The sequence below is a fragment of the Pogona vitticeps genome, chromosome 4 (assembly GCF_051106095.1).
Source record: "Pogona vitticeps strain Pit_001003342236 chromosome 4, PviZW2.1, whole genome shotgun sequence".
NCBI lineage: Eukaryota > Metazoa > Chordata > Lepidosauria > Squamata > Agamidae > Pogona > Pogona vitticeps.
In genome coordinates, this window is record NC_135786.1 from 221,412,984 (window position 1) to 221,440,184 (window position 27,201).

At 39.0% G+C, this 27,201-nt stretch overlaps 1 protein-coding gene across 6 annotated transcripts in view; it reads right to left on the minus strand.

The window, feature by feature from the left end:
• The window catches only part of CSMD3 (CUB and Sushi multiple domains 3), a 700,243-nt gene that overhangs the window by 292,182 nt on the left and 380,860 nt on the right, over nucleotides 1-27,201 (minus strand). For all 6 annotated transcript variants that reach the window (XR_013544184.1, XM_072999268.2, XM_072999267.2 and 3 more), the window contains one exon: nucleotides 8,392-8,495. Coding sequence is in view for 5 of the 6 variants with exons in the window: in XM_072999268.2 (XP_072855369.2) it covers nucleotides 8,392-8,495 (104 nt within the window). In the remaining variant the exon portion in view is untranslated. The remainder of the gene's footprint in view (nucleotides 1-8,391; nucleotides 8,496-27,201) is intronic.

The following is a 27,201-nucleotide window of genomic DNA, read 5'->3' on the forward strand; positions in this document are numbered from 1 at the left end:
AGCTAAAAGAAAAGCTCCCCCTGGGGGGGGGACACCTGATTTTAATATTGAAACTGTAATATCTTGATTATGACCACAATTTAGCCCTCTCCAGAGAGCTACAGAATGCATGATGGCTCAAACTAGAACCAGACCTGTAGACACTGGTCCCAGTTCCAGATCACCCTATATGCCACGTTTGCCCTTCAGTTATTTGACCTGTCTGAATTGCAAAGTCTACAGGTGAGTCTATTGTTTAATCTAGAGCATCAGGAGCATTGTGTATGACCCACACATGCTTCATAACATGTGAAATTATCCTACGGAAGTCTCAAAAACTCATTTAATTTGTGCCAAGATGTTATCCAACAACTGTTCCAAGCATATTGCACACAGAGCTGTATTAGCCCAAGGTCATGCCCCTAGGCTTTCAGATATTTAGGGGGCCCTCCAGTATTTTAATATTTCACCCCACTACAGCCCACAGTCTGACTCTAGTCAATTGATGGGTCCCTAGTCCCTGTGGGGGCCCCAGGCTTCAACCTAGTCAGCCTTATGACTAATACAGCCCAGACTGCAATGTCTATTCCGACTATATCAGTTATTCCACAAATTTGCTTCAAGCAGAAACAGCCACTTGTTTCCTCATGCCCTTGAAGTTTGGTGTCACTCCTGTTTTTCTTAAGACTGATTTGTGTGCAGAATGGGATGAGTGGACAGTAAGGTAGGATGTAACCATGTAAATGGGATACAGAAGAATTTCCTTGGAATAAATGGCTTGGATGGAAACTAAAGAGGACATATTTATTTATTTATTCATTTATTTATTTATTTATTTGTTTGTTTGTTTGTTTGTTTGTTTGTTTGTTTGTTTGTTTGTTGGATTTTTACACCGTCCCTCTAGACCATGTTTCATGCTGTACTATCTGTGTCCCTTAAATTTTTTATTTCCCCCCCCTTGTACGCTGCTGCATACACAATCTGATAAAAATATTGTAAATAAATAAATAATAAATAAGCAGGTATCCAATAGGGCAAAGGAATCTCTGTAGCTCATATTCATACTGGAACCTATTAGGCAGAATTGAGGTGGAAGATAAAGGACTGAAGAGGAGAGGGCCAACCCACTGCACCAGCACTTTCTATTCTGCTAAGAAACAGAAACAACAACATATAATGCTTATACTATCAAGCTATGGCTGTAATCCTCTTGCAAAGTTATGCGAAAAATATAGATTTGAAAGACAAATTGTGGTAAATTAAGAAATTTCCATACTCAACTTGATATGCAACTGATAATGTCTACAGAGATTTCTCAATTCAATTTGATGGCAATTCACTGCAAAAAAGTTGTATCTTTTGCATAAGTGTGCAACAGGATTTCAGCCTATGCAAACTTTGTATCAAAGAAATTGAATACTTGTCAATGGTATGACAGAAAAAGACTTAATGTGTAAAACAGAGGTTAAAAGTACCCAAAATAATGTACAGTAGGTCCAAACCACATCAGTGATGGGAAGAACAGTATACTCATTTTAGTTATTGCTTTCTTGCAGACATCTTTTATTCAAAACAAGATCTATACAGCAACAAGCAACACTCTTAACTTGTTCCAGGGCCTCCTATCAAAGATTACATTGTTGGGCTCCAATTCAGGAAAGAAAAGTCACAGTAGGAGGCTGCCAGCTGAAAATGTTTTATGTTCTTCAAAATTCATATTAGTGTGAAGAATTCTGGAACTACCAATGAATTTGTTCCCAACCCCTTTCCTGGTTCCTTTCAATTGTATATCATATATTCTGCCCTCAAACTGATTAATACAAATATGTTTCCTAGTATCAAGACTCCTGTGACATCAAGCAGACCTTCCTTTTATATACTTACGAGTAGAACTGGGCATGAATCACTGGTTTGGCAGTTCCTTGACTGGCCCAGAATAGGTATTCTGTGGTTCAGACTCCTGCCTCTTCCAGCAGGTGCCTACTCAGAGGCGGCGTCAGGAGGAGGCAGGGCAGGGAAGCCGGGGTGCTGCCTCTGAGTGGGCGCCTGCCAGAGGAGGCAAGGAATCGAACCACAGAACACCTGTTGGGCGAATAAATGGATTGTGCTGAACCACTGATCCAGCAGTTTGTTTTAATCTCTACTCATGAGAGGTCAGTAAAATGGCAGTTAAACAGAGCACATACAGAAAATAGGAATTTTCAATCCTCAGTAGGCATGAAACCATCACAGATGCAGGGCACTGAAAATAGATTTAAAAAGTGAGTGTAGAGATTATTACAGATTTCTCATTTTTTGTAGAGCAAAATGTTTCAAACCTCCTAACAGTCTCTAATAGCACTACTAGACTCCAGCATTGAGCAAGGGGTTGGACTCAGTGGCCTTATACGCCCCTTCCAACTCGATTAGTCTGTGACTCTATGATTCTGTCACCATTGCCATTGGTGGTTTAGGTATCTGGCAGAGGTTGAGAGTTTGATTCCCGACAGTGCCTCCTTGGCAGGGGCTGAACTTGAGGATACATTGGATCCCTTCAAGTTCTGCAATACTAAGATGATGATGATGATGATGATGACCACCTGTACCCCCCTTTTCTTCTCTTTCTTCTGAAATTATGGTTTAGCATAATTTCAAGAGATTTCAGGAAGGGGGGCTGGATTGCATGACTTATAATCATAAACAAATACCTAATATTTGCAGTATTTACAGGGAGAAATATGAGTAAATTTTATCTAATATCAACTTCTCTTCAAACTGTAAATGAATGTTATCCATCTAGGCCCAGTGAATTATTAACACTTGACCAATTCCAGAGTTTAAAAAGAGTAACAAAAATAATAATAAATTTATTGGCAGTTCAAACACTCATCAGGCAAAGTCAATTTAAGAAAATAAATTTTAAAATAATTCAAATTTCTCTACAGTGGCTCTATTTTTGGAAGTTCACACATTATACCTAAGTTTTAAAAGCTTGTTCAGGATGAGGAGGAGGAGCTTAGTCATGTCTTCATATGTCCAATGGCCATTCCTATGGAATATGGATTATATTCCCTGCCAAAGGAAATATCTGTCCCCCATTTTTCCAGCAAGAAAAACATTCCTCTAGCCAGGAGTGAGAAGAGCACATCTGCAAGCCAAAAAAGGCTGGGCAGATTCAATTTGGGCTTTGTGGGCAGGAAAAAATTCTTCAAAATCACACATTTTATAAATGGAGCAAATCCCAAAATATTTGATAGTGCAGTTGGGCTCTTGGTTTGTCTTTTGGATAGTTGATAACTGAGTGATGATCACTTTGGAGGAAAGTATAGTTTTCTACCTTCTCCAAGGCAACTTAGATAATCAGCTGGCAGATATGCTTTGACTGTATTCCTGCATTAAGCAGGGGGTTGGACTTTATGACCTTGTAGGCCCCTTCCAACTTCACTTTTCTATAATTCTATGATTCTATGAAGAGTTGTTAAGGTTACTGTGAGGGTCACTGCTATTTCCTGGTGGCAGTGAATTATCCTGTTCTTTATGAAGATTTGGACTTACATTTTAGTTTCTTTTAAAAGGCTAGTGCATCAAACTGTATTTATAAAAGCCTGTCTATTGCACTAGCCTTAGTGTAAAAACATATTAAAGGGTAATATTTAAATGAGTCAGTTTTGAAAAAGAGCTTAAAGATGCCAGTTTGAAGAAGAAATAGTTCTGAGACTATGATGCTCAGGCTTCAGCACTATTGGCTGGAAAAGAGTTTCACCAAATTATCTGTGTATTTTTCTCCAATAAATCTTCATTATAACAAATTGAGAACTGTACTGATAAGAAAAAATAATGGAATGTTCATCTACTTTCGCAACAATACATTGTAATTTAATCAGTCTTATTTAATGTATGTTTTGGATTCAATGAGCTGCTACAAAACATCAGTATCTTAAAGTAGGCCAAACATGCAAGGAATGATTCATATGAGGCAAAAGGAAAGAGGGGATGTAAAAAAGAGAAATCAGTAAAAAGGGGGAATATCAAATCTGAAAGAAAAAGAAAAAGTAAAGTAACCACTATGTTTATATGTATTTAAGAAAACTTGAAGACTCTTGCTATACAGTACCACTTAATTATGCCCTTATTTTTATTTAACTCCTTTGCTGCACAACTGCAATATTGGTCAATATAATCAAAGGCAATTCTCTCTCTCTCTAGTTCCTCTCAGAATGTGAAATCTTCAAGTAGTCATAAAGGAAACAGAAGAATATAAATTTTAAACTGTTTAGGAAAACAACCACAGAGTGAAAACAAACTGGTTTACTATTAGAATTATACAAATATAATGTTATGACAGTGTGCTGCCAAGTCAATTCTGACTTACGATGACACTTTCTCAGGGTTCTCTAAGTAGACAGTACTCAGAAGTTGTTGACCATCCCTTTCTTTGTGGCATGGAGGGGGGGAGGGACGTATCTCAGATTCCGTAGAATGCCAAGGCTGGCTCATCTGTTTTGTCTTTTGCCATCATAACTCCAAGCCATAAAAAATTTACCCCGACACTTGGTGTGTATACAATGGGTATCTTGAAGGTGCATGTTTTGGAGTTTGTTTTTTAATGCACTAATTGATTTAAATAAATTAGAAACTAGATTGCAGTGCCAAAAGTTAAGGAAGCAGTTCGTTGAATCTTTGGAAATGAGAGGTTTCTTCAAGAGCAATAGTTCCCAACCAGAGCAGTGGGCTTCACAAGAGCAGGAAAGACTAGAGCGTTAGTTCTTCCAGTCTTGAATTTCCATATTTAGCTTGCTGAAGTTACTTCTGCTGGAATTACCATATTTTCCGTGTATAAGACCCCCCATGTATAAGACACCCCTACTTTTCTAATCCAAAATAAAGAAATCTAAGTGGGGCTTAGCAAGTGTTTGGGGAAAGAGATCAAAGCACTGCAGGATCACTTTGATCCCTGCTTTCCCCTCCACTTGTTTTTGTTCTCTCCTCAGCTTACTTCCGTGTATAAGATGACCCTCAATTTTTAGTCTGAAGATTTTAGACAAAAGTATAGTCTTATACATGGAAAAATATGGCATACACAAAAGAGTGACTAATTTACAGTCACTCTTTTGTGTAAATCATCTCCTTGGTGAGCTTTGCCTGGTCCAAACAAGCATGTGTGCATGCATATTTTTGTGTATCTGTATGCTGAGATAGGGAGGGACAGAGAGTGAGATGAATGAATGAATGAATGAATGAATGAATGAATGAATGAATGAATGAATGAATGAATGAATGAGAGGGAGAAATTCCAGTTGCTTCACGTCATGGTATACAAGGAAAGGAAAAGACTGACTGAACAATGAGGAAGAAGAGAAAAACAAGTGAGAAAAGGAGTGGATGGCATGGTTACAATTTGGCATTGTTGACTGAGTTTTACTTGAATTTTAGCCATATCACTTGGCATCTGCTGAGCTGGCCTGCTTTTCCAGTTCTCATTTTTAAATGTTCATTTCAAATCCACAGATGCACATGCATCATGCCACTTAAACTGCCATGGCCCCATTATTTGGTATTCTGGGATTTGTAATGTGGTGAAGTTAGAGTAGGTACTATGAGAGTAGAGGAAGTGAGGATTATGGTATTAGTATAGTAACGTACTCAGAGTAAGTACAGATTCAAGGAATGGACTACGGGTCTTTAGGAGAGAGCTTTAAGTATTCTGCACAGTGCAAATCCAAGGATTCCTTATGATTCCTTAAGATATAGTTCTATAGCGTAGCTACACCTGACATCATTAGCGTTTATAGTAGTCAAGATATGAGCCAAAATATCCAGCTACTATTCTCTCCAGTTGTTTTGAAAATAATAAATCTAGCAGGGCTGCTGGTGCTATCTTTCAGTTTGGCCAATGGGTGAAATTTCTGTTGTGCTTGACATCATATTTTTGGACCAGCAAGTTTGAAACTGCTTGAAAAACTAATCACACTGCATGTGCACGCACAGCAGCCATGATAAAAGCCACTGTTTCTGGACATTCACATCTCATCTTTACACAGAAGATCAGATAATATGAGACATGGCCTTTGAACATTTGCTCTCATATCATTTGATATGAGAATGAAGAAGAGTCTGCTTTTGTTGTGGGATAACCAACGGCATATTCTCTCATGACTTCTCCGCTATAGGGCATGTTCCTCATAATCACATCTCTCTCCTTAACATTATAGAAGCCAAAGACACTAGACCAGACCAGGCACTTTAAAGACACATGCAGCCTGGCTTCTTCAAGAAGACAGAGGATGATGCAAAATAGACCTTGCTTGTCTCCAGAAGGCAAGCATCAATCTTCCTATTATATTTAACAAGGGAAAAGTCCCATGCAGTTCAGGTCCATTGACCAATCTCTAGAGTACCAATCTAAATTGCTTGAATGTGAATGCAGCATGCTGCACTCTTGCGAACCTATTACCTGTTATGGCTCTGCTTACCAGATGTGCCGTTGCCTGCTGTGACCATATTCTGCTATGGCACTTTACCTAATGAATGCATAACAAGACTCTATATAAAGATCCTTCTCTGCAGGAAGTCCAGTCATGCTTGTTATAATCTCCAGTTCACGATGGAACAGGATAATACACACCCTACCTGCATTTTATCTTCCATGAAATCTTAAAATATTCCCATAATATCACAAGTGGTAGAACTGTCCCCAAATGCTTATGACTAAAAAATAATAATAAATAAAATGATGGATTTTACACAGCAGAGTTGTTGGTTACATATACAAGTGGGCAGATTAAATCCGAGGCAAGCAATAGCAGTACTAAATAGGAAAAAGAAATAGAGAACATGTCCTTCAAAGAAAGGAAATGAAAACAATGGAATGGCAGAGCATTTTTAGCTGAAATCCTGTTGCTTAGTTATGCATTTGAAGGCAAATTACACAACGTTAAGCCACTTCTGTTGCTGCTCTTAAGTGCTGCTGTCAAGTCACATCTGATTTACAGCAATCCCAGTAAGGTTTTCAAGGTTTTTGAGATATCAAAGAAGTGATTTTACCAGCACAACCTGCCAGTGAGTTTCCATGGCTGAGAATGGATTTGAACACAGATCTCCTGAGTCCTTGTTTGCCATTTTATCCACTACAAACCCACTGGCTTAGTCACTTATATCTAGCAACTGATGCGTTTCCCCTGGAATTCTTGGGAACAACCCTTCCCATTGACTTAGCATCCACTTGACATCCCAGTGGGGACTCATTAAATGCTAGCTAGAAGATACCACGTTACATCGTTTGCCTTCTGCAAACTAAGAAACAGGAGTATGGCCATTATAAGAAAAAGAAGAAACTTTTAAGACACTTTCCCTGCATTAGACCTGTGTTTTGAAGAACAGCTTTATCTGAAATCAGTACAGCCTAATCCATAAGAATGAAAAACAAACTCAATACAACACATCAGTGATGTAAGATCATTAAAAAAAAAAAAACATCTAGCTTAAGCTACATTTATTTCTTCCCAATAACCCCTCCTCCAAGCCTAGTAGCTAAACATAGCAACATATGGCATGCTGGGATCAATTGTTCATTTTCATCAGCTCAGGATCCCTCTGTCCCTGAAGTGTGAATCTGCACAGTTGTCAGCAATGTTGCGTGTCCTCTCACATGCCCTTTCAGTTTCGGCACCAAACTGCCTAGCCTTAAGTACTGGAAAGAAAACTCAGCTGGGGTTGCTACAGTTTGGAACTGTGTCCAAATTAAAAAAAAAAAAAGGAAAATCCATTTTAAAATTAATTTTATGTTTCAGGCAATACCGGAGAGAGATGAGGATGGACTGTGCTGGAAAACCAGCTGCCTCTGGTTCCTCATCTCCCTTAACTGTCATCTAGCAGCCCCATTCCAAGGACCTAGCAGAACTGTTTCAATCCCAGCTGGTTGTTAAAGGAATTTCCAAAGGGAGAGCTGCAGTTGTCTGCTCCACTGAAAATAACACAGAGAACTGTGGCACCATGGAGGCTAGCTTTAACGGAACACACTTTCATGGATTATAGCTCACTTCATGAGATGTGTAGGCTTCAGTCGACAAAAGCATATGCCATAATAAATTCATTCTACTGTAAAGTGCCGCAGTACAGTTTGTGATAAAAGTATACTTTTGAGGAACTACAGTTTGGATTTTGACCTAACCCTTTCCATCTGTAATGCCTGAATAAAGCTCAGGATACATAATTATATGGAATGGCCTTATTTCATTCCACTCCTGTTGCATTTCTTCTTATACTGCCGTGCACCTATTCTTAAAAACTTAAAATAGCAGATTACATGAGTGAAGACATGAACAACACAGTACATGAAGAAAAATAATTTGCTACTTTTAATAAAAGTGTTTGGTTCACATTTAAAGTCAAGTAAAATATTAATGAAACAAATTATAAGTTAAGGAGACTTACACTTGAAGGACAGTTCTAGGGTCACCCACTTCTCCTCCATCACCAATTGTTAGAGTATCGTAGCCAATTTCCAGATCAAATTCTTCAAAATTAATCTGAATAACCTGGCAGGGAAAAACAAAACAAAGTACTAAGAGCCACTACGTTGATCTTCGCTTATGAACAATATCATACAAACGCAGGGGGTCCATATATGGCTCACTGTTATTTAGGAAAAAATGTTTCCCCATTTCTCATACTTCATTTATATGCACATGTCTTTTGTCCACGGGGGAAGCCCAGAAATATGGGGCAATAGTTTACTTCCATCAACATGATGTTTATGGCAGGATAATCCATTCCCTGAGGCGAATGCACCAATCTAAATGTAGAGATGTTCCCTTTTTAATAACTTTAGTTAAATGAAAGTGCCAGTAAGAAGAATTGTATACACATCTATTATTGAAGCGATGACATTTCTGCTTCTAATTCTTTCATGTACACAGATGCATGCACACAGACATACTTATACAGAATTTATACTAACAGAGTTTAAAAACAACAAGAAGAAAATGCATTTGAGACTTAAATCATAAAGACAAAATAGCTGAAATCCAGTAGCAAGTCACAACTAGAGTTAGGCCCATTGACTCAAAGGGCATTTTGGAGGAGTTAACTCATCTCAATAGACCTACTCTAGTTGTGCCTTACTATAGAATTTCAGCTCAAAAATGACAGCAGATACAATATGATATAAAATAATGGCAACTAGTTGAATAATTATATTGCGCAATTATTTGCAATAAACAAAGCAACTTCATACCCAGTTTGTGAGGCAAATGTATGACAGAGGATGTCTTGTACATAGGTCCACATAATTTTAAAATAAAATTATCTTACGAATGCTTTAGGTTTAGAGACTAGGCTGTGTATAAGGAAAACATTTGGGTTTTATTTGTTCCAGGTTCTTTCAAGGCATGCCTCATTCATTTTGGGGTCATTCAGGTACCGATTCTTTCAGTAAACATGAAAGGGATGAGTGCTTTTGGGTTCCTTCATTTAGTTCCCCCCCCAATCTGTGTATTCAACACTAGATCAAATAAAGTGCTACAGTACCCTCCTTTTTAAATGGCGTTAAGAGCAGGGTGAGAGGTACATTTAAACCTCCCCTATGCCAGTGCTGCTGGCTCAGGTTCCCTATGTGTCTACTCCAGAGCAAATCAGAAACATCAATGTCCGCCATAGATTCTGAGGTAAGCCATGTACACAGAGCATCATTTCAGAGGATCTCTAAGATAAGGCAGTCTACCCTGGACACGTCCAGCAGCCTGTTGCTCCTCCTACAGAACTTGCTGCTTCTTTTTCTCCATTGCTATCCTATGTATTCACTTGCTCCTGGCCAGATAAAAGAAAAAGGATGAGATGGGTTGCTCGAGAGGAAAAACAGACTCCCAGTTATTCCCGTTCTGTTGCCTCTTTAAAGTTCATCACTTAAATTCTTTTCTGCTAGATATGCCTCTCTGCATTTGGATTTATGCACATGTCTGGGGCTGTACCTGAGTGAGTGGGTGAACAGCTGTCCAGGCACTATTTTCTGGAAATTTGAGAAAAGGTAGGACAAAAGGATAAACCACCCAAGTTTGCAGAGTGCAAATATTTGCTGCACCGGCCAGCACTCTTGTTCCAAAAGAGTAACGAGTAACAGACAGGCATTAAATCTAGTTCCAATGAAAAAGCAGTTAATTACATGGCTGTTGCTGGCAAATAAATAAATAAATCTCATTCCAGCTCACTGATTCAGAAAGTAGCTTGTCACTACTGTGTCTGAAACCAAGTGTAAACAACATCAGGTTAGACCGAGCCATGCTTAGTGAATTTCTATCGAACTTGGAGGGAGTAATGTGACAGCTACCTGTCCTCTGGTTTTTTTCATGACTGGGGACTCTCTAGAACAGTGCGAAAGCCACTTCAGCATCTGGGTGGTTTGTGTTTTTTGTTTTGAGTTTTTTGTTGTTGTTGTGTTTTTTTTTTTGGTGGGACAACTTGCAGCGCTAATTGCAGCCAATTTGGATGCAGAAAGGTTAAAGGGGAAAAAAAGGGGATGCAAAGTTGTCGTTGTCCAATACACCTTGTACTTCTCATCCTTTGTGAAACAGGAAAGGGGAGTCATAGAAAATTGCCATCCAACTCTGTGGACTTATTTTTCCAGGAAAACGTCTGCTGGATATGTATACCCACCACAAGACATTCCATTAATTGATCAGCAAATAGGATAGTAAATATGTTCAGATCAGATTAGGCATCCTTCAGTCTCGAGAGACTATGGTAACGTGCTCTGTATGGAGGACTTGGAACAGCGTCTAGTGTGGCTGAGAAAGCCAATTCGAGAGTGACAAACCCTTCCACACTGAAGACAAATACAATCTGTCCCTGTTCAGCCCCCTGATTTTGCTGGTTTCGGGACTGCCTCTTTGCCTCGGCCTGCTGGACAAGGGTCTCTTCAAATTGGGGGAGGCCATGATGCACTGCCTGCCTCCAGGCTGAACACTCAGATGTCAGTGTTTCCCATCTGTTGAGGTCCATTCCTAAGGCCTTCAGATCCCGCTTGCCGATATCCTTGTATTGCAGCTGTGGTCTCCCTCTGGGGCGATTTCCCTGCACTAATTCTCCATACAGGAGATCTTTTGGAATCCGACCATCAGCCATTTTACAGCATTGGTAAAAACATCATTTTTAAGTGTTTCTCTAAGTGTGACATTTTCTTTTTATCTCCCCCCCCCCCAGTTCTAGTTCAAACACAAATCTCCAGGCATAAAGCGTCATATCATGTTCTGAATCACAGTATCCAATTACTGCTTCAAGATACTGAGAAGTAACACAATTAGTAATGATTTATTTTTCATAATTATCTAATACTATGCTGTGCCTGAAAATCAATAAGAATTATCTGAAACAAAACAAAATTGAACATGCATGATCAACTGCCACCTTCGTTCAAAACACTGAGTAGCAAAAATGTTTTATCTGTAGAGCTGCACAGTGAAAACTGCCTTACGTATACAAACTTTGCAACAGGTACAGCAAAAATTAAGATCACGCTGCCAATTTAAGAGGTTTTCTTTCTCTCTTATTTTACTACCATATTTCATTGTGTGCAATTCAGCAGGGGAGACTTGGAAAGGAAATGAACCAGTAGAACGTTAGCCCTTTTCGATTACCAGTTTCAGAAAATATTTCTGATGAAAGTCTGGAAGAGGTGAGGTGAAATCTGTAGGCATGATGCCATCTCTCCCATTTATATGTTCACGTCCAATAATATATCACGCAAGTAAGATTTGTTTGTCTGTGAAATCAGGAAACAGAACAGTTCTTCTTATAAAGCACTTTATATTTTATACATTGTAAGAAGATGCTTCTGCCATTCACAAGTGGGCCTTTTGCTTCATCCTCAACGACTTTGGCAGACTCTCGAGAGACCTTGGTTGCAGAGCAGCTCTAAGGCAAAGATGCCAAGTGGTGGCACATGGGCAGGCGGGCAAGATGAAGGAACACTGTCCCTGAGAGGAGTACGAGAGGGAGGCGGTATGGCTAGTTTGGAAGTGGAGAGAACAAAAGAGGAGGACTAGATAGAAGTGCTAGATGAGCAGACACTCATTTTCTGCATCCTAGGGGAGATAAAGGATCCCTTAACCTTCCCTGGACCTCAAGGGATCCTCTTCTTCCCTTAGGACTGAGGCATGGACCACCTTTATCTGCGACTGGGACCTTGTGAGCCAGATATTCCATCCCACTGTGTCAAGACTGGCAGGATAGCAAAACAAGACTGCTCAACTGGGATGCCCAACCACTCTTCAACTGGGTTGCTCACCATAAACACAGACGTGGTGCTAGAAACTCAAACTCAGTCCCAGCAGTGGACCTTAGGTCCAATGATGGTAACCAGTGCACAGGCTAATGGACTGCTGGAAACCAAGGATGGGACAGGGACCAAGCAATATGCTAGGGCAATAAAGTTTGCATCACCTAATTACCAGCCTGTTGAGTCAATACTGCTCAGAGTGGAGTATGGAGGGGTGGTACGGGTCACACATGCATGTTACAATTTTTTGTCAATGTGCAACTGAGAAATTTCTTTTCTATCCTCTAGATCAGTGATCCCTAACCTTGAACCTTCAGATGTTCTTGGACTACAACTCCCAGAAGCCTTCACCACCACCTCTGCTGGCCAGGATTTCTGGGAGATGAAGTCCAAGAACATCTGGAACCCCAAGGTTGGGGACCTAGATGGCCATCCTGTGTGCAAATGACTGCACAATGATTGCAAAACAGGATGTGCCATCAGTTGTGCAACCAATACACAAAAAACAGCCAGCCAAATACCAATAACAACACTATGTCTGCCCTCAAGCACATGCTTTTAATTAATTGGATTTTGGCCAGATGCCAAAATTGTACATATTGTTTACAATGAACCTCGGTGCTAAACCTGCCTTCCAAAATGCATAAACTTCAACATGAGGGCTGACAGCATCCATATTAAAACTGAGCAGGGTTAAGATTTCAACTTGGCTCTAAGGATAGAAATGAGCTCCAGATCATTTTTGTTTGTTTCAGTGCATTTTTAAAATTAGATTTTAACAACATTTTCAGAAGTCAAATATGAATTAAAGGGATAGTGTTAGATTTGCCCACCTCTAAAGTTTGCAGTGAACTGCAAGATGCACACTATGGGATTCCTGAGCCATCCATAAACAAGAATTGTAAAACATAATATCCCAACTGAGATAACAAACCACCCTAAATCCAACCACTGGAAGCAAGCAGTATCCACCCCAAATATCCGCCCCCAAACAAGCAGACAAAGGTTGTACACCAGGAGTTGCAGAATGCAAAGTCACAGTTCTGTTTTATTACAAGACTTTGCATCAGAACCCAGACACATGATTTACAATAATTGTTAATAAAACATCTTTTCAATTCAGTGTTTTTTGTTGAGTGAAGGAAGTAATCCCTTTTACCCTCTATTGTATTTATGCAAAAAATCCAAAAGTTAAGACCTGAAATCCAGTTCAGTAGCTATTTGTGTACTCACCAAACAATGGAGCTTCAGCAAATATGGATTACTTTAAACAAACAAAAACTAATATACTAGTCTGATTGAAGAAAGAGTGTCCACATGCAAAAATAAATGAAAACAAAATGCAAATAAATCATAGAACAAATAAAAAATGTGCTATTATTGAGATAAACCCATCTGAAATATGTTCTCTCTCTCTCTCTCTCTCTCTCTCTCTCTCTAAAACACAAAAAAACACAAAAGCTGAAGCTAGTACTTTTATTCCTAGGTTTCTCTGGAATATCTCTGCTTAATCCTGGATTTTCATTAACACCAGTAATGACTTCTGTAAGTTACAGCGGCCAAATTAGAATTAGTTTCTAAGTATTTTAAAGCCAGTTATATCCAAATCAAATTCTGTTTAATATTTCTAGTGACTTGTAGAGGGACATGTGATCTCTGACATGTGGTCTTTGACTGGTGCAATAAATATTTGTATTATTAAAAAAAAGTGAATTGTCTCCATTAGAAAACATTGTATTCAAAGTGATAAAAGATTATCTGGAAGCTTTCCTTACACTATTATCTCTAATAGCTATTCACAGATTCAGTCAGATCATTTGACTGATGAGCAATCATCTGATGAAATGCATGGGAGAAACTCAAGTTTAGGATACTTACTTGAACTGTATGATTTTATTTTATTTTAGTATATGTGTGTGCAGCAGGTTTGCTGAGATGATGGGGGGGAGTGAGAATGGGTGAGTGGATGATCCTGTTTTGCCAAAGCAAAGTGGAACGCCAAGGTGAAAAGTTTGGTACTTCATTTTCCTTTGGCAAAACAAAATACCTCAGCTGGGTCAAGATACAAACCATAAACTAGCCCGGTTCATTGGTTTGTGGTTCATTTCATGCCCACCTCTAATAAAGACCCACATGGTTAATTGAAATGATTTATTTATTTGAAATTGTGTGTGAATTTGACTTTATTTTAGTCCACTTTTTTAGTGAATGTATGCATTTGTATTTGTGCATTTTAATTTGCTCCCATTATGTTGTCAAACTAACACTCTGCAGGTGTACGTATTTCCATGTGTATTTATGCTTTAATTGTAACGTCAGTGGTGGCTGAATGGCCAAAGTAGTTAAATCAACAATACAGTAATCAACACAATTTAATGAAATTATGTATTGTTACATTGATAATTCATGCTATCCATGAAATTTATTTTTATAAGAAAATGAATAATAAAAATGTTACTGTATGCAATAACTTATCATTATTTTAAAAGTTGTTGCAGCATTCACTAACAGGTAGAAATGTAGGATAGTGATTAAAATGTGTTTTCTCCCCCTTCAACTACAGAAGGTTGTAAATATCCTCCTAGAAGCTCACTTAAAATCAAGAAACACAACCATGAAAAAGCATCAAGATAATTCCTTGGATAGCTCAGTGGTTTAGATATCTAACTGCAAAGCCAGAGGTTGGGAGTTTGATTCCCCACTGTGCCTCCCTTCCACCTCCTGCATTTCTAAGATGATGATGACATCTCTTTGCAAGCAGGAACTTGCATTCTTATTTAAAACTTTCCTATAAAACTTCCTTTCTACTCCCCCCCCCCGCTTCGCTTCTTCTTATTTGAAACCATTCATCCAAACCAAAGGGCCATGTGGAGAGCTCCACATCCATCACAGAACTTCCAAAATGCTGTTTCTGGGACAACCACATGCGCCACTGATTGGACAAACCAAGCATGAAACTCAGGATAAGGTCAACAGCAGCTTCCAGTGCACTGCCAAGAACTGCTGCAGGCATGAAAATAAATTCCATTACTCTTTCAGAGGATCTATGTTTAAAGGGCTCCAAGATAAATTATCCCAAAGACAGAAGAATTCTACCAAGGACACAAAACATGTGATGGGCCACAAGATCCTTCATAGGAGAGCTATCTCTAGAAGGACCTAAACATGAACCAGGCCTGAAACATAGTGATACATGTGTGGTGGCAGTGTGCATATAGGGATCTTTAAGATTATAATTACACCTTTTAACAACAAATGCCAAATATTTTAATGCTACAGATTAAATGGGTACCCAGGGTGGTGCAATGCATAGAGTGACTCTGGAGACTACGGTTTGAAACCCTACTTGGCCATAGATACTCACTGGGGGAGGGGAATTGGTTAAACCACTCCTTAAATATCTCATTCACCTTGAAAGTCCTATTAAGGCCATTATACGAGAGTTGCTTCTGACTTGACAGTGCATAACTAACATGTGAAGTGTTGAACTTGCAAGGAGAGCCTTCTTCTCTTTTTCCCTCTCTTTTTTATCTCTGTCTTTCCCTCTTTTTGATGTCATAAATTGCACTCTGTGATGAACAAGTTGGCCTCTTAATTTCCTTCTTATTTTTCACTGCACTATAACAACTGTCATTTTTTCTGTGGACGGTGTTCCAGGAATGGTACAGAATCGCCACTTGCCAGAATACTGTATTTACACTTATTTCCAAAGCATAATGGACCTTTGCGTTCAACATATACTTAGTATGCCGCTTTAGTGTTCAGCACCTATTTTTAAAGACACATCCATCAAAAGGGACCAACTTGCTGTGTAAAAGGTACATCCGTCTGCTCCTTCCCCACAGAAAAGTCCACAGAACCTTCCGGAGCTTTAGCCTTTCATTTCCCTCAGGCTCTGTCATGTGTACTCAGTCCCACATTGTCAGCTGTGGCCACGTAATAGTAAGAATGGTGAGAAAAATTGGAGAGGTGGGCAGGTTGTGTGGATATGTGGATGACCACTCAAAGAACCACAGTTACAGGTAAGTAACCTATCCTTATTCATCATGGTCTCCATGTATCACACAACTGGATGACTAATAAGCTAAAATTTGGAGGACAGTGAGTTACAAGGTTAAAGGCTGTGGCCATATTGCTGCTTTACATATAGTCTGGATATCAGCCCCTCTCATAAAAGCAGGGAGATTTGCAGTTATTCACCAGTAACTGTGATGCGTCCTGATTTTAGCTACTCCCAGTAGCAGAGGAGCAAAGCAGGAACAACTGGGTGCATGTGCCAGTGGTACTATGCCATCACAACTGCGGCTTATTGTTATATATGAACATGGCTATTGTGTTCCCAGATACACGTAAGTATCCACTTATGAATCTAATCCAAAATCTGAGAAACAATGGTTTTTAAAATTGAAATTATGTGTACATTTTAATCATCTTCTACGTATTTTGTTTTTAACTCAGCATTTCACAGAATGTGCGTATTTATATTTGCACTTTTTAATTTGCTAGGATTGTGGTTGTTCAGCTGGCACCAAGCTTGTTGTGTATATTTTTATTTATTTTGTTGTTGTTTAGTCATTTAGTCATGTCCAACTCTTCATAACCCCATGGACCAGAGCACGCTTGTCTTCCACTGCCTCCGGAGTTGAATTGAATTCATGTTGGTCACTTCAATGACACTGTCCAACCATCTCATCCTCTGTCATCCCCTTCTCCTCTTGCCCTCACGCTTTCCCAGCATCAGGGTCTTTTCCATGGAGTCTTCTATTCTCATGAGATGGGTGAAGTATTGGAGTCTCAGCTTCAGGATCTGTCCTTCCAGTGAGCACTCAGGGTTGATTTCCTTTAGAATGGATAAGTTTGTTCTCCTTGCAGTCCAGGGGACTCTCAAGAGCCTCCTCCAGCACCACAATTCAAAGGCATAAATTCTTCAGCGGTCTGCTTTCTTTATGGTCCAGCTCTCACTTCCGTACATCACTACAGGGAAAACCATAGCTTTGACTATTCGGACTTTTGTTGGCAAGGCGATGTCTCTGCTTTTTAAGATGCTATCAAGGTTTGTCACTGCTTTCCTCCCAAGAAGCAGGCGTCTTTTAATTTATATTTATGTTTTAAATTTGTGGACTTTGGATGACCAAAGTGGTCAAAACAACAAAGGCTATTAACTACTGAGAAACAATGGGATGTGTACAGGTGTCAGGGGGTGGCTGGAGATACCAGAGTCTAATAAAGCTAAATATCTTAATGTTTTCTATCCTACACAAAATCACCTAGCAATGAACTCTGCCCCAACTCAGTTTGTCTTATTTATGTTTAAGCATGCTTAGGACTGCACTGCCAGTCTCAAGTGACAAACTGTATGTGCATTTGACAAATCATTTGATGTAGAGCATCCATTAAGTCCAAGTTACTGCCCCAAATTTACTGATTAGTCACTATGGCAAAAATGCAATGCCAAAAATTGCTCTAGGGAATTGTAGCTAGTTAAGAAATCACTTGTATCTCTCATCATATGAAGGCTGCATAACTCAGCTTACAATGAGCAACACAACAACAATTCATTAACTAGTGGCAATTTAACTAGTGCTACAGTTGCACTTATGTCAGCAAAGCTAATCAATAGGATTCTGGCTGCAGCATTTATTTTGTATGTCTGTACAAATCAGCGCAAAGTAAACTAAAAGGTCCAGGAAGAACAAAAAGGTGTCAGAACTCACTATAAAATCCCTGTTCAAATTGCTAGATGCTAGAAGAAGGAGTGCATCATCTGGATGGCATGAGAAATCCCAGCAAATTCATTCCTGATAGGGAAATTTAAAGGATACAAATGTCTCATCTAAAAGAGTCCTTAAAAATTACCTCCCTAAATCACCACTCCTCCTTTCATCATTGTGGAATTTTCCTTGTTTAAAAAATTTAAGAACAGTTGCTTCTGTTTTGCAGACACTCTAGCTGAAATCCTGTTGGGCAGCTCCACATCCACAATGTTCATTATGTCATCAGCAGCAGCAAATTGCCACTGATTAAAGACTTCCTTTAGTGGTATTTGGGTGCACGGGACTTTATTGCATGGTGTACATGTCATATGCATCCTAAAATCTTCTCTAATCAGTGGTGATTTGCCTTTAATCAACGGTGCTTTGCTTATGATTAGAGGCAAGATTTCTGACATGTCATTTTTTTCTGCAGCCTATGTTTGAACTTACAAGTGGTTTGGGACATGTTTAAACTTGCTGTGGGATCAAGTATAAGTTGCCCTGAATGTGTAAAATGTCATAGGAATCTTCCCCCTACTGATAACATTGTCACCATTGCTGTGCAACAGGCTTTCAGTAACTGTCTCTGAATATCTAAACCCACAATGCTTAGAGAAGGCCCAGAGTCACTTTGTGCCAAACAGGAAGAAGCTGATCTTGCCTCAGACTTGAATTTCTGCCAAGATACCTTCCTTGACTCAGGAGTCAAGATCAATCTGAATTTGATACTCAGATCTAGTTTATGCAGTGGTGCTTCGCTTGACGAGGATAATTCGTTCAGTTGAAATCACTGTTAAGCGAAATCCTCGTCAAGCAAAACGAAAAAGCTCATTGAAATGCATTGAAACCGGTTCAATGCGTTCTAATGGGCTAAATACCTCAGCGTCCAGAGAAGATCCTCCAGAGGGGTGGCCATTTTCAGTGCCTGTAAAGCGAGGAATCTGTCCTGAAAACACAGCGGGGAGGCATTTTGCACAGCGGGTGGCCATTTTAGAGCCGCCGATCAGCTGTTTCAAAATCATCATTTAGCGAAAAATCGGTACCCGAAGCAGGGAACCGATCATTGTTAAGCAATTTTTTACCATTAAAACATCATTTTGCGAACGCAAAAGTGATCGCAAAAACTTCATTGTCAAGCGGTTTCGTCATTTAACAAGGTAATTGTTAAGCGAGGCACCACTGTACACGTATGAGCAAAGGGGGTTACTTCCCCCACCATGGGCTGCCTTAAGTTCACACATAGACATACATCAACTGACAGCATTCATCTGAACATGTCAATTTCCTTCTGTGAAATGCAATATGTCTTGAAGGACAAATCTGCCATGGGTCTTTCACACCTGCAAGTCATCAAATGATGAATTCCCCCATGTGAAGAGTCCTTCCTATTGCTAAGCAGCGGAGCCATTAGACAGGCAAAGTCATGAAGTTTTACTTGCCTTGAGATTTTCTCAATCTAAAATACAATCATAGCTACAAGTATTTCAAACTGTGAAGATTAGCCACTTCCAAATACTCCACAGTGAGTTTTCTGATTGTAGCTGTATTTATTCATAACCAGAAAAAAATACATTGCAGATTATTTTTGCAGAATGACTGTAATATGTAGGGTTGTAATTATCTACATGTACTTCCGAAGTAATTCTTGTCACCATGGTGCCCTTTGAAGAGGAAATGTCTCAATTAAGACAAGTTTATTTATTTCACATTCCAAAGCAGGGATCCAAGAAAACTTTTTAAAAAATTTAAAAAGAAAAAAGAAAAATGTACCATCTCCCAGTATGTTCTTTCTACAATCTGTTAAGTTGTCAAGTGCACACCTGAAGAAAGGTCTTTGCTGGCTGGTGGAAAGACAGGGAGACAGGTAACCTAGTTTTCCAGGTATGGGAGTTCTGTTGCCTGCGAACAGCCAGTGAAAAGCCTTCTCTATGAGAGCAATGAGACTGACTGAAGGGCCTCCCCTGATATTATTAAATCTTAAGTTGCAACTATTTTAGTGTAGCTTTTAATGTCCCTTTGTGCAGCACTTACTTACAGAAGCTGTATCATCAACATTCATCATGCATCATCTGAATTAACTTCCTAAAAATAGGCATCTGTTACAGTATGCTAATTAGTTATTTGTCACATTTTAATAGGGTTTCCACAGGTTGAAAGTGACTTGATGGCACATAACAATAACATATTCATATATTTCATCTTCTCCAATGTGCTTTAAGTGGCAGACACGGCTCTCTTGGGTAACCAAGGTGGTCTTGGACTGCAACACCCAGAAAACCTGGCTAGCACAGTTAGTGGTGAAAGGCTTCTGGATATTGTAGTCAAGGAACACCTGGGTAACTCAAGGCTAGGAACTACAGTTGTGGTCCGCTTAACGATTGCCTCACTTAACAAGGAAATTGCTTTACTATGAGGTTTTTGCGATCGCAATTGCGGTTGCAAAACAATGGTCTAAATGGGGGAATTTCGCTTATTGATGATCGGTTCCCTGCTTCAGGAACCAATTTTTGCTTTACAATGATCAAAAACAGCTGATCGTTGGGCTTTCAAAATGGCCACTGGCTGAAGAAAATGGTCCCCCGCTGTGCTTAGGGCTGGATTCTTTGATGCACAGGCATGGCAAATGGCTGCCCCTATGGAGGATCTTCGCTGGGGGGTGAGTTTTCAGCCCATTGGAATGCATTAACTAGGTTTTAATGCAGTTCAATTGGCTTTTTAATTTCGTTTGACGATGGTTTCGCTCTACAGAGATTTCGCTGGAATGAATTAACATTGTCAAGTGAGGCACCACTGTACTTAGAAGGCACTTTGAACTGAAACAGTGATTGTCACAAGATCAAGTTCCATGGTGTAATACAACTTAGATTTCCCATGCGACAGTCTAACAGTGTAAGTCAACACCTACCCACTTCCCACATAAAGTTTATTTAAAATTCACTGTCTCTTCATCACGTTTTTTTTAAAAAAAGAAATCTGACTTGCTGGAATGTTAAACATTCAACTATAGAAAAATGATAAGACAGAAAGATAAACTGATGGAAGACATTACTGTGGAGGGCAGCACCCATGAAATGATGGCAAAGTGAGGACACTGTGCATCCTATTACTGTAAGTGTCACTGCAATTCTGGTTTCCCAAATGAAATTCACTCGATATCATGTGAATTGCATGGTGTCATGCAATTGACACCATGTAACCATGAGATACAGTAAACTTGAAAGTTGCAGAACTTTTTTTGTCTATGAGTAGAGTTGACCATTTTGTCATTCCTATCCTGCAACTGCATTTGGCTTCCATGTACTGCTCACACATCAGCATAATGGCGGATACAAGTACATCCAAACATGCATAATCACTCATCATGCAATCAGTGCATACCGCTTGCCAAGTGTCAAGTTTATTGATTTGCAGCGGAACTGGTACACATTTGTTCAACTAAAATACTGAGGTCAATCACATGGAAGTGTTCAATACTGCTCTTAAGATCTATCCTCTTTTACCTGTCGTGATGAAGTTAAATACGCAAGAAATTGTTCTAGGTTGTAAATATCATGGGAAAGGGACATATGGTGGCAAGAACAATTTAAGCTACATCAAACAGCAGGAACCAATATTACAGACTGGTAAGACTGGAATGTTTTCATGATGATTATTCCATAAATAGAATGACTTAGTGTTTTGAAATGCTATGCTGCAGGTGAAAACAGGAATTGTAAAAAATTACTGTGATTGAATTGCACTCATTCAGAGTTATAATAATTGCAAGACTGGCCGGAACAGTAAGAAATGCTGTAGATCATTTACTAGAGTACGGAATTATGTATTTTAGAAACCATTGTACAGATTGGTTTAAGCCTTGCAAATATCGAATATCTGAAAATTCATTGCTCAATACAATTACAATATCAATACAGTTCTAGGTATGAACACAAGGTAAACACCATCTGTAAAGGTGACAGTGGGTTTCAAACCCTTTGGCGACCAACTTATGCTGGACCATCTCTAGATAACATTTTAAATATTTTTAACACCAGGAACTCTCTCGCAAAAACAAACAAGCAAACAAACCCAAACCAAACCTTTGTTGGTCTAATTTGACTTAATAGTGCACGATTTTTTGTTTGTTTTCTTGGCCAGGACAGAAAACATTAATAACTTATTGCAAATCTTTATCTTCACATAGGAGGATACTTTTGCCCAGTTAAATAATTATTTTGGTCTATTCTGTTTTAGTATAAAGTATGATTAATACTTTAAATTATTCATACTGAAAAAGCCACTGAAGGTCTTTTTAGCGCATCACAATTCCAATGCACAAAGCAGTGTACTTTCTGTTGGAAATATTTCTTTGGCCTGCAGGAATAATGTATCTATGGCATCTAATTTCTCCTGAAAATCTAATCAGAGAGCTTTATGGACAATGGGTTGAATTCAGAATGGAATCAATGGGAATTAGATTGTGACAAATTTAAAACCCCATTGATTTCAGTGGTCCTTCTATGGCTAATTCCGCAAGGGATTAAACCCAAGCTTTTATTTGTTTCAAGAAATCAAATATTTATAACTACAATTCTAGGCCACTGAATGCATAACCCTGGCTAGTGGAAATAATTCATTAATAGCTAGCAGGATCTAACATCACCAAAGTTAATTGAATACATTTTAAGCTAACCATGGTTTCACTCCCCAATCTGAGTAATTCTAGTGTGAATCAAGCATTTTTCCAATGGCGTACAGCAGGAAAACACTGTACGTTGCATGCCTGAATTTGCAAGATATTGCAGGACTATCACGGTGGCATTTATATTGTCCAGCTTGTTAGCAGCCTAAGCTCCATATCTGACATTTATTCTAATTCTAAGTTTTCATAGGGGACTCACTGTGAGCTCTCTAATGGTGGCTGAGGGAAATTCTATGCTCCAAAGTAAGTGCAGGTTTCCCTGTTTGCTAAAGGGAGGCGGAGATAACATTGAAAATTAGGGTACAATTCCAGTTCTTGCTCCAAAAGTGACACTTGAGCAACAGTAAAAGGAGCAATTTTTAAAATATTCTATACTTCTTTCTATTTGTTTTTCTAGGCCAAGCAGGGAAGAAAATGGGCAATAATTTTTTAAAAAGCAAACAAACAGGCAAAAAAATACTGTAGATACAGCTCTTTGGGAAGTAAAGTAGGTTGAAATGTTTTTCAAACTATATAGCCATAAAGTTGATATAAACATAAAGATGGTATAAACTTATCTAAACAGAGGAGGAACATATCCCAAAATTGGAAGGGGGGCTACCTCTGTCATAACATGGAGCTGTATAGGCGGGCGCTCTTTGCCTGCTTCCCGCCCCCCGAGCAGGTGAATATGGGGTCTCATTTCATCCCATGTTTTTGGAATGTGGGTGGGTCAGGGTACCTCATTTAAACTTCTGCCCCCAGTCATAGACTCTGGAGGTGAGCAACCTACCTGCTTGACCTGGGATCCCAGTGTGAGAAAAGCTGGTTGCCTCTGGGAATGGACCGAAATTCTAACCCAATTGGCATATTTGGAAAAGGTGGGACTTTTATGCCTATCCCATACTGGTGCAAGTCCTTGGAATTATCATGCAGATGATGCAGTTGGGTTGTCCTTAAATAGATTACACTGGTAGTGTGGAAAGGGAAAATTATTAGTGAGTTCCCAATGGGGCATCCTGGGGGGGAGAGGGTTATCCCATCTGACTTCCCTGTGCTGTGGATCCCAATATTACTATGCCGAGGGGAATGTGCGTGGGGACCCCCCCAGGCAGTGGGCTGCATAGGAGCAGAACACTGAGTGGCCAATGGACTGAGGAGATTGTACGATCATTGGCCGACCAGAGGTGGTCTATCTTGAGGACAGCATGACTTTGTGACTTGGGGCTCACTCATTTAAGTTTCAAGTGGAACAAACGAAAGGTAAGGCACCAAACCAGGATCTTCCATCACAGCAAGCCCCACTCCTGTCCAGATGGGAAGAATCAAATTTAATGTTTAATAAAGCTGTGGCCCTAGTTTCAACCTATTACTCCTTCTCGTCTTACTGTTCTTACCAGTGACTTCCCACTCCCTAAACAAAAGAGAGAAAGCAAAGATTATGTAATGATGATTTTCTTTCCTTTATATGTGCTTTTCTATATTGCAATCAATTGAACTAAAATCTTACTTCTACCCATGTAATTCTTTCTCTGCAATTAGCTTTTGTTTAACGTTTCTGTCTCAAACCATATATGAAAGTCACTGAAGTCCCTCTAAGCTTTAAGTATTTATCATGGGATCAATAATTTGGTTCACTCTTTCCATCTCATATTGCTTGAGAGACAACTGTTCATTAGAAACAGGCATTTGAAAACACTTGGCAAACAATTTTTAGAAAAACAGAGCTGAAAAGAAAATCAGGAGTGCTCGAGCAGGCTTGCTTTCTTCATGCATTAGTCTGAACTGTGTTTCTGCTCCACAACAAGCTAGGGCTTGAAAATGAATGAAAATAAATTGCAAGTCTGGTTAGAATGCAAGGACAGAAGCCAGCAGCACTGTATTTCCTGGAATCAAATATGAGTTCCTATGCTGTTTTGTTTATTACTGAAAACATACAGACCTGAAAGGATATTAGGGCTAATATATAACATTCTCTCTCTCTCTCTCTCTCTCTCTCTCTCTCTCTCTCTCTCTCTGTGTGTGTGTGTGTGTGTGTGTGTGTGTGTGTGTGTGTGTGTGTGTGTGTGTGGAGATACAGATGATATTGATATAGATATATATCACTGCATTTAAACTTGAAATATTTTTTAAAGTTCAAAATCAATGGGATACAAATAGGGATAGAGAGAGAATTTAACCCTTCTTGGAACTGCTCTGAGAGTGAAGTGAAATGATCCCCAGTGTAAATATCTGAGATGGGGAAGTAGTTTTTGGGCTACTGTTCCCAGAACTGGACGTTAAAAAAGGAATACTGAAAGAGAATTGTTTTAATGATATTTGTAATTTTTTAACTTACGTATCTTGTAAACATAAGGCTTATACTCCGACACAAGAATCATTGTATTTCTGGAAAAATATGGGTTAAAAATGTAAAAGAAAATAACTTGATAATTTAAAACCGGGGGGCGGGAGACCAAAGGTGCTGGGCTACACTGTGGACTTGAGGTTATTGTATTTTGTTTTATGTTTGTTGTTGTTGTTGTTGTTGTTGTTGTTGTTGTTGTTGTTGTTGTTGTTGTGTAATATTTAAAGTATAGGGTTTTTTTGGTCATGTTTTTGAAAGTAAATAAAAATATTTTTAAAAATCATGCCATGTGACTTGACTATTTGTATATTCATATTACTGTTTGTTGGGGCATATTTGGTTTTGGGACTCTTATATAATATAATGTTGAAGTGGACTATATTATCTTCAAAGTAATTTAATCATCTCTATTTTAATTATCTGTTAAGTTGTTTCATCTGTTTGGCTTTACATTGTAGAGTATGATATTCTTTCTTAAACATTATTATTCACTATGACTGAAGTCCTGTTGCTTAGTGCAGTAAGTTGTGACTAGAGTCCTTGAAGCAGTAGAACTTACACAGGAGTTGACTCACCAAATCCCCACTGATTCAGTAGGCCTACTCTAGTGCAGCTTACTACATGAAGCAGCAGGATTTCAGCCTATGAATATTAATTTCACACCTGTCTACAGCAATTGCATGTATATATTTTATATATAACTATGTTTTGATATGCATAGTGAGTGATTGGGTTTTTGACTGGAAGTGGTAATTTAGATGTGTGTCAGGGCAGCCAGTTAAAACTGTTGGGGGTGGCACAGTGGTTAAACTGCTGTACTGCAGCCAAAACTGTGCTCACAACCTGGGGTTCAAATCCCAGGTAGCCGGCTCAAGGTTGACTCAGCCTTCTATCGTTCTGAGGTCAGTAAAATGAGTACCCAGCTTGCTGGGGGGGGCAATGTGTAGCCTGCATGATTAACTTGTAAACCGCCCAGAGAGTGCTTGAAGCGCTATGGGGCGGTATATAAGCAGCACGCTTTGCTTTGCTTTAATCCCCAGCACTTTCCATCTCGAAAAACTAAAAATAAAATGAAAGGCTCTTTCCAGTCCAACAAACAGGACTTCTGAAAGTATGATGATTCAGAAGGCTGCTGCAGCTAGAAAATCAACACAGTATACTTAAATGTTAGGGTGCTTTGCTCTTTACTGACAGACTGCATTAGCCTAGTGCATAGCTTGTCAATGCAAGGGAGGAATAACTGCTTTAGAGACTGGTGTTAAACAAAAAGTGGATGGTGGGAATCACTGTTTATTATTTTTGCACATGCAGGAAGATAAAGAAAGCAAATGTTGCCGGAGAGTTCCCTCTTGTTGACTTCTATTCATGCATATCTGTTGGTGGCCATAATATATTTCTCTCTAGCTAGGAGCAGGAAGAAACGGCTTCAGAGAAAGAAGGAAGACTGCATGTAGCATGTATATACAGAAAAGGGGATAAAAGCATCCAGCTTGTTTGTCTGCCCTTTCTCTCCCTCCCTAGTTCACATCACTTGCTTGATGTGGGAAAAGCTTTCAAGGACTGCATAGGTGCCACAACTAGCCAATAGAAACTCCATGTGTAAGATTTCTGAAAGATATTTATAATTCCTTATGCATTTTTCTTCCAGTTAAAAAAAATCTGCAAAGAAATATGTTCTTTCTCACTGAATAAAATAATATCAGTATATACTGAAGGGCATCACAATTTATCATTAACTTCTTATATGAACCATTTTTTCCACTACTCTCTATATTCAAGGTTTCAAATATTGTCAATACAAACAGGAACCACATTATATTTCTGTTATCCACTTATAATACTTTGCTGTTCACATTAATTCATTTATGTACTTATTACGTTGAGTCTCACATCAACTGTGTTTTTCAGCCATGCCACAGAGTTCTGTTGCCTAAGGATTAAATCTAGTCATCAGTTTCAGCTGGAGTAGACCCATTGAATTAACTGGAACATTTTAGTAAACACTTATGCAAGTAACACTGATTCAATGAATCTACTCTAATTGGGGCTAAAATTGCTCCCCTCGTGGACATGCTCAGCAATAATTAGACCCCACTCTCCGCAGAATCAAATTTACAACCTTTGGTTCATTTAGTAGCTGTCATATTTTAAGGATTTATACACTCAAAATTATCAATGACTATTTAAACAGAGGACTATTTTGTGGGTCATG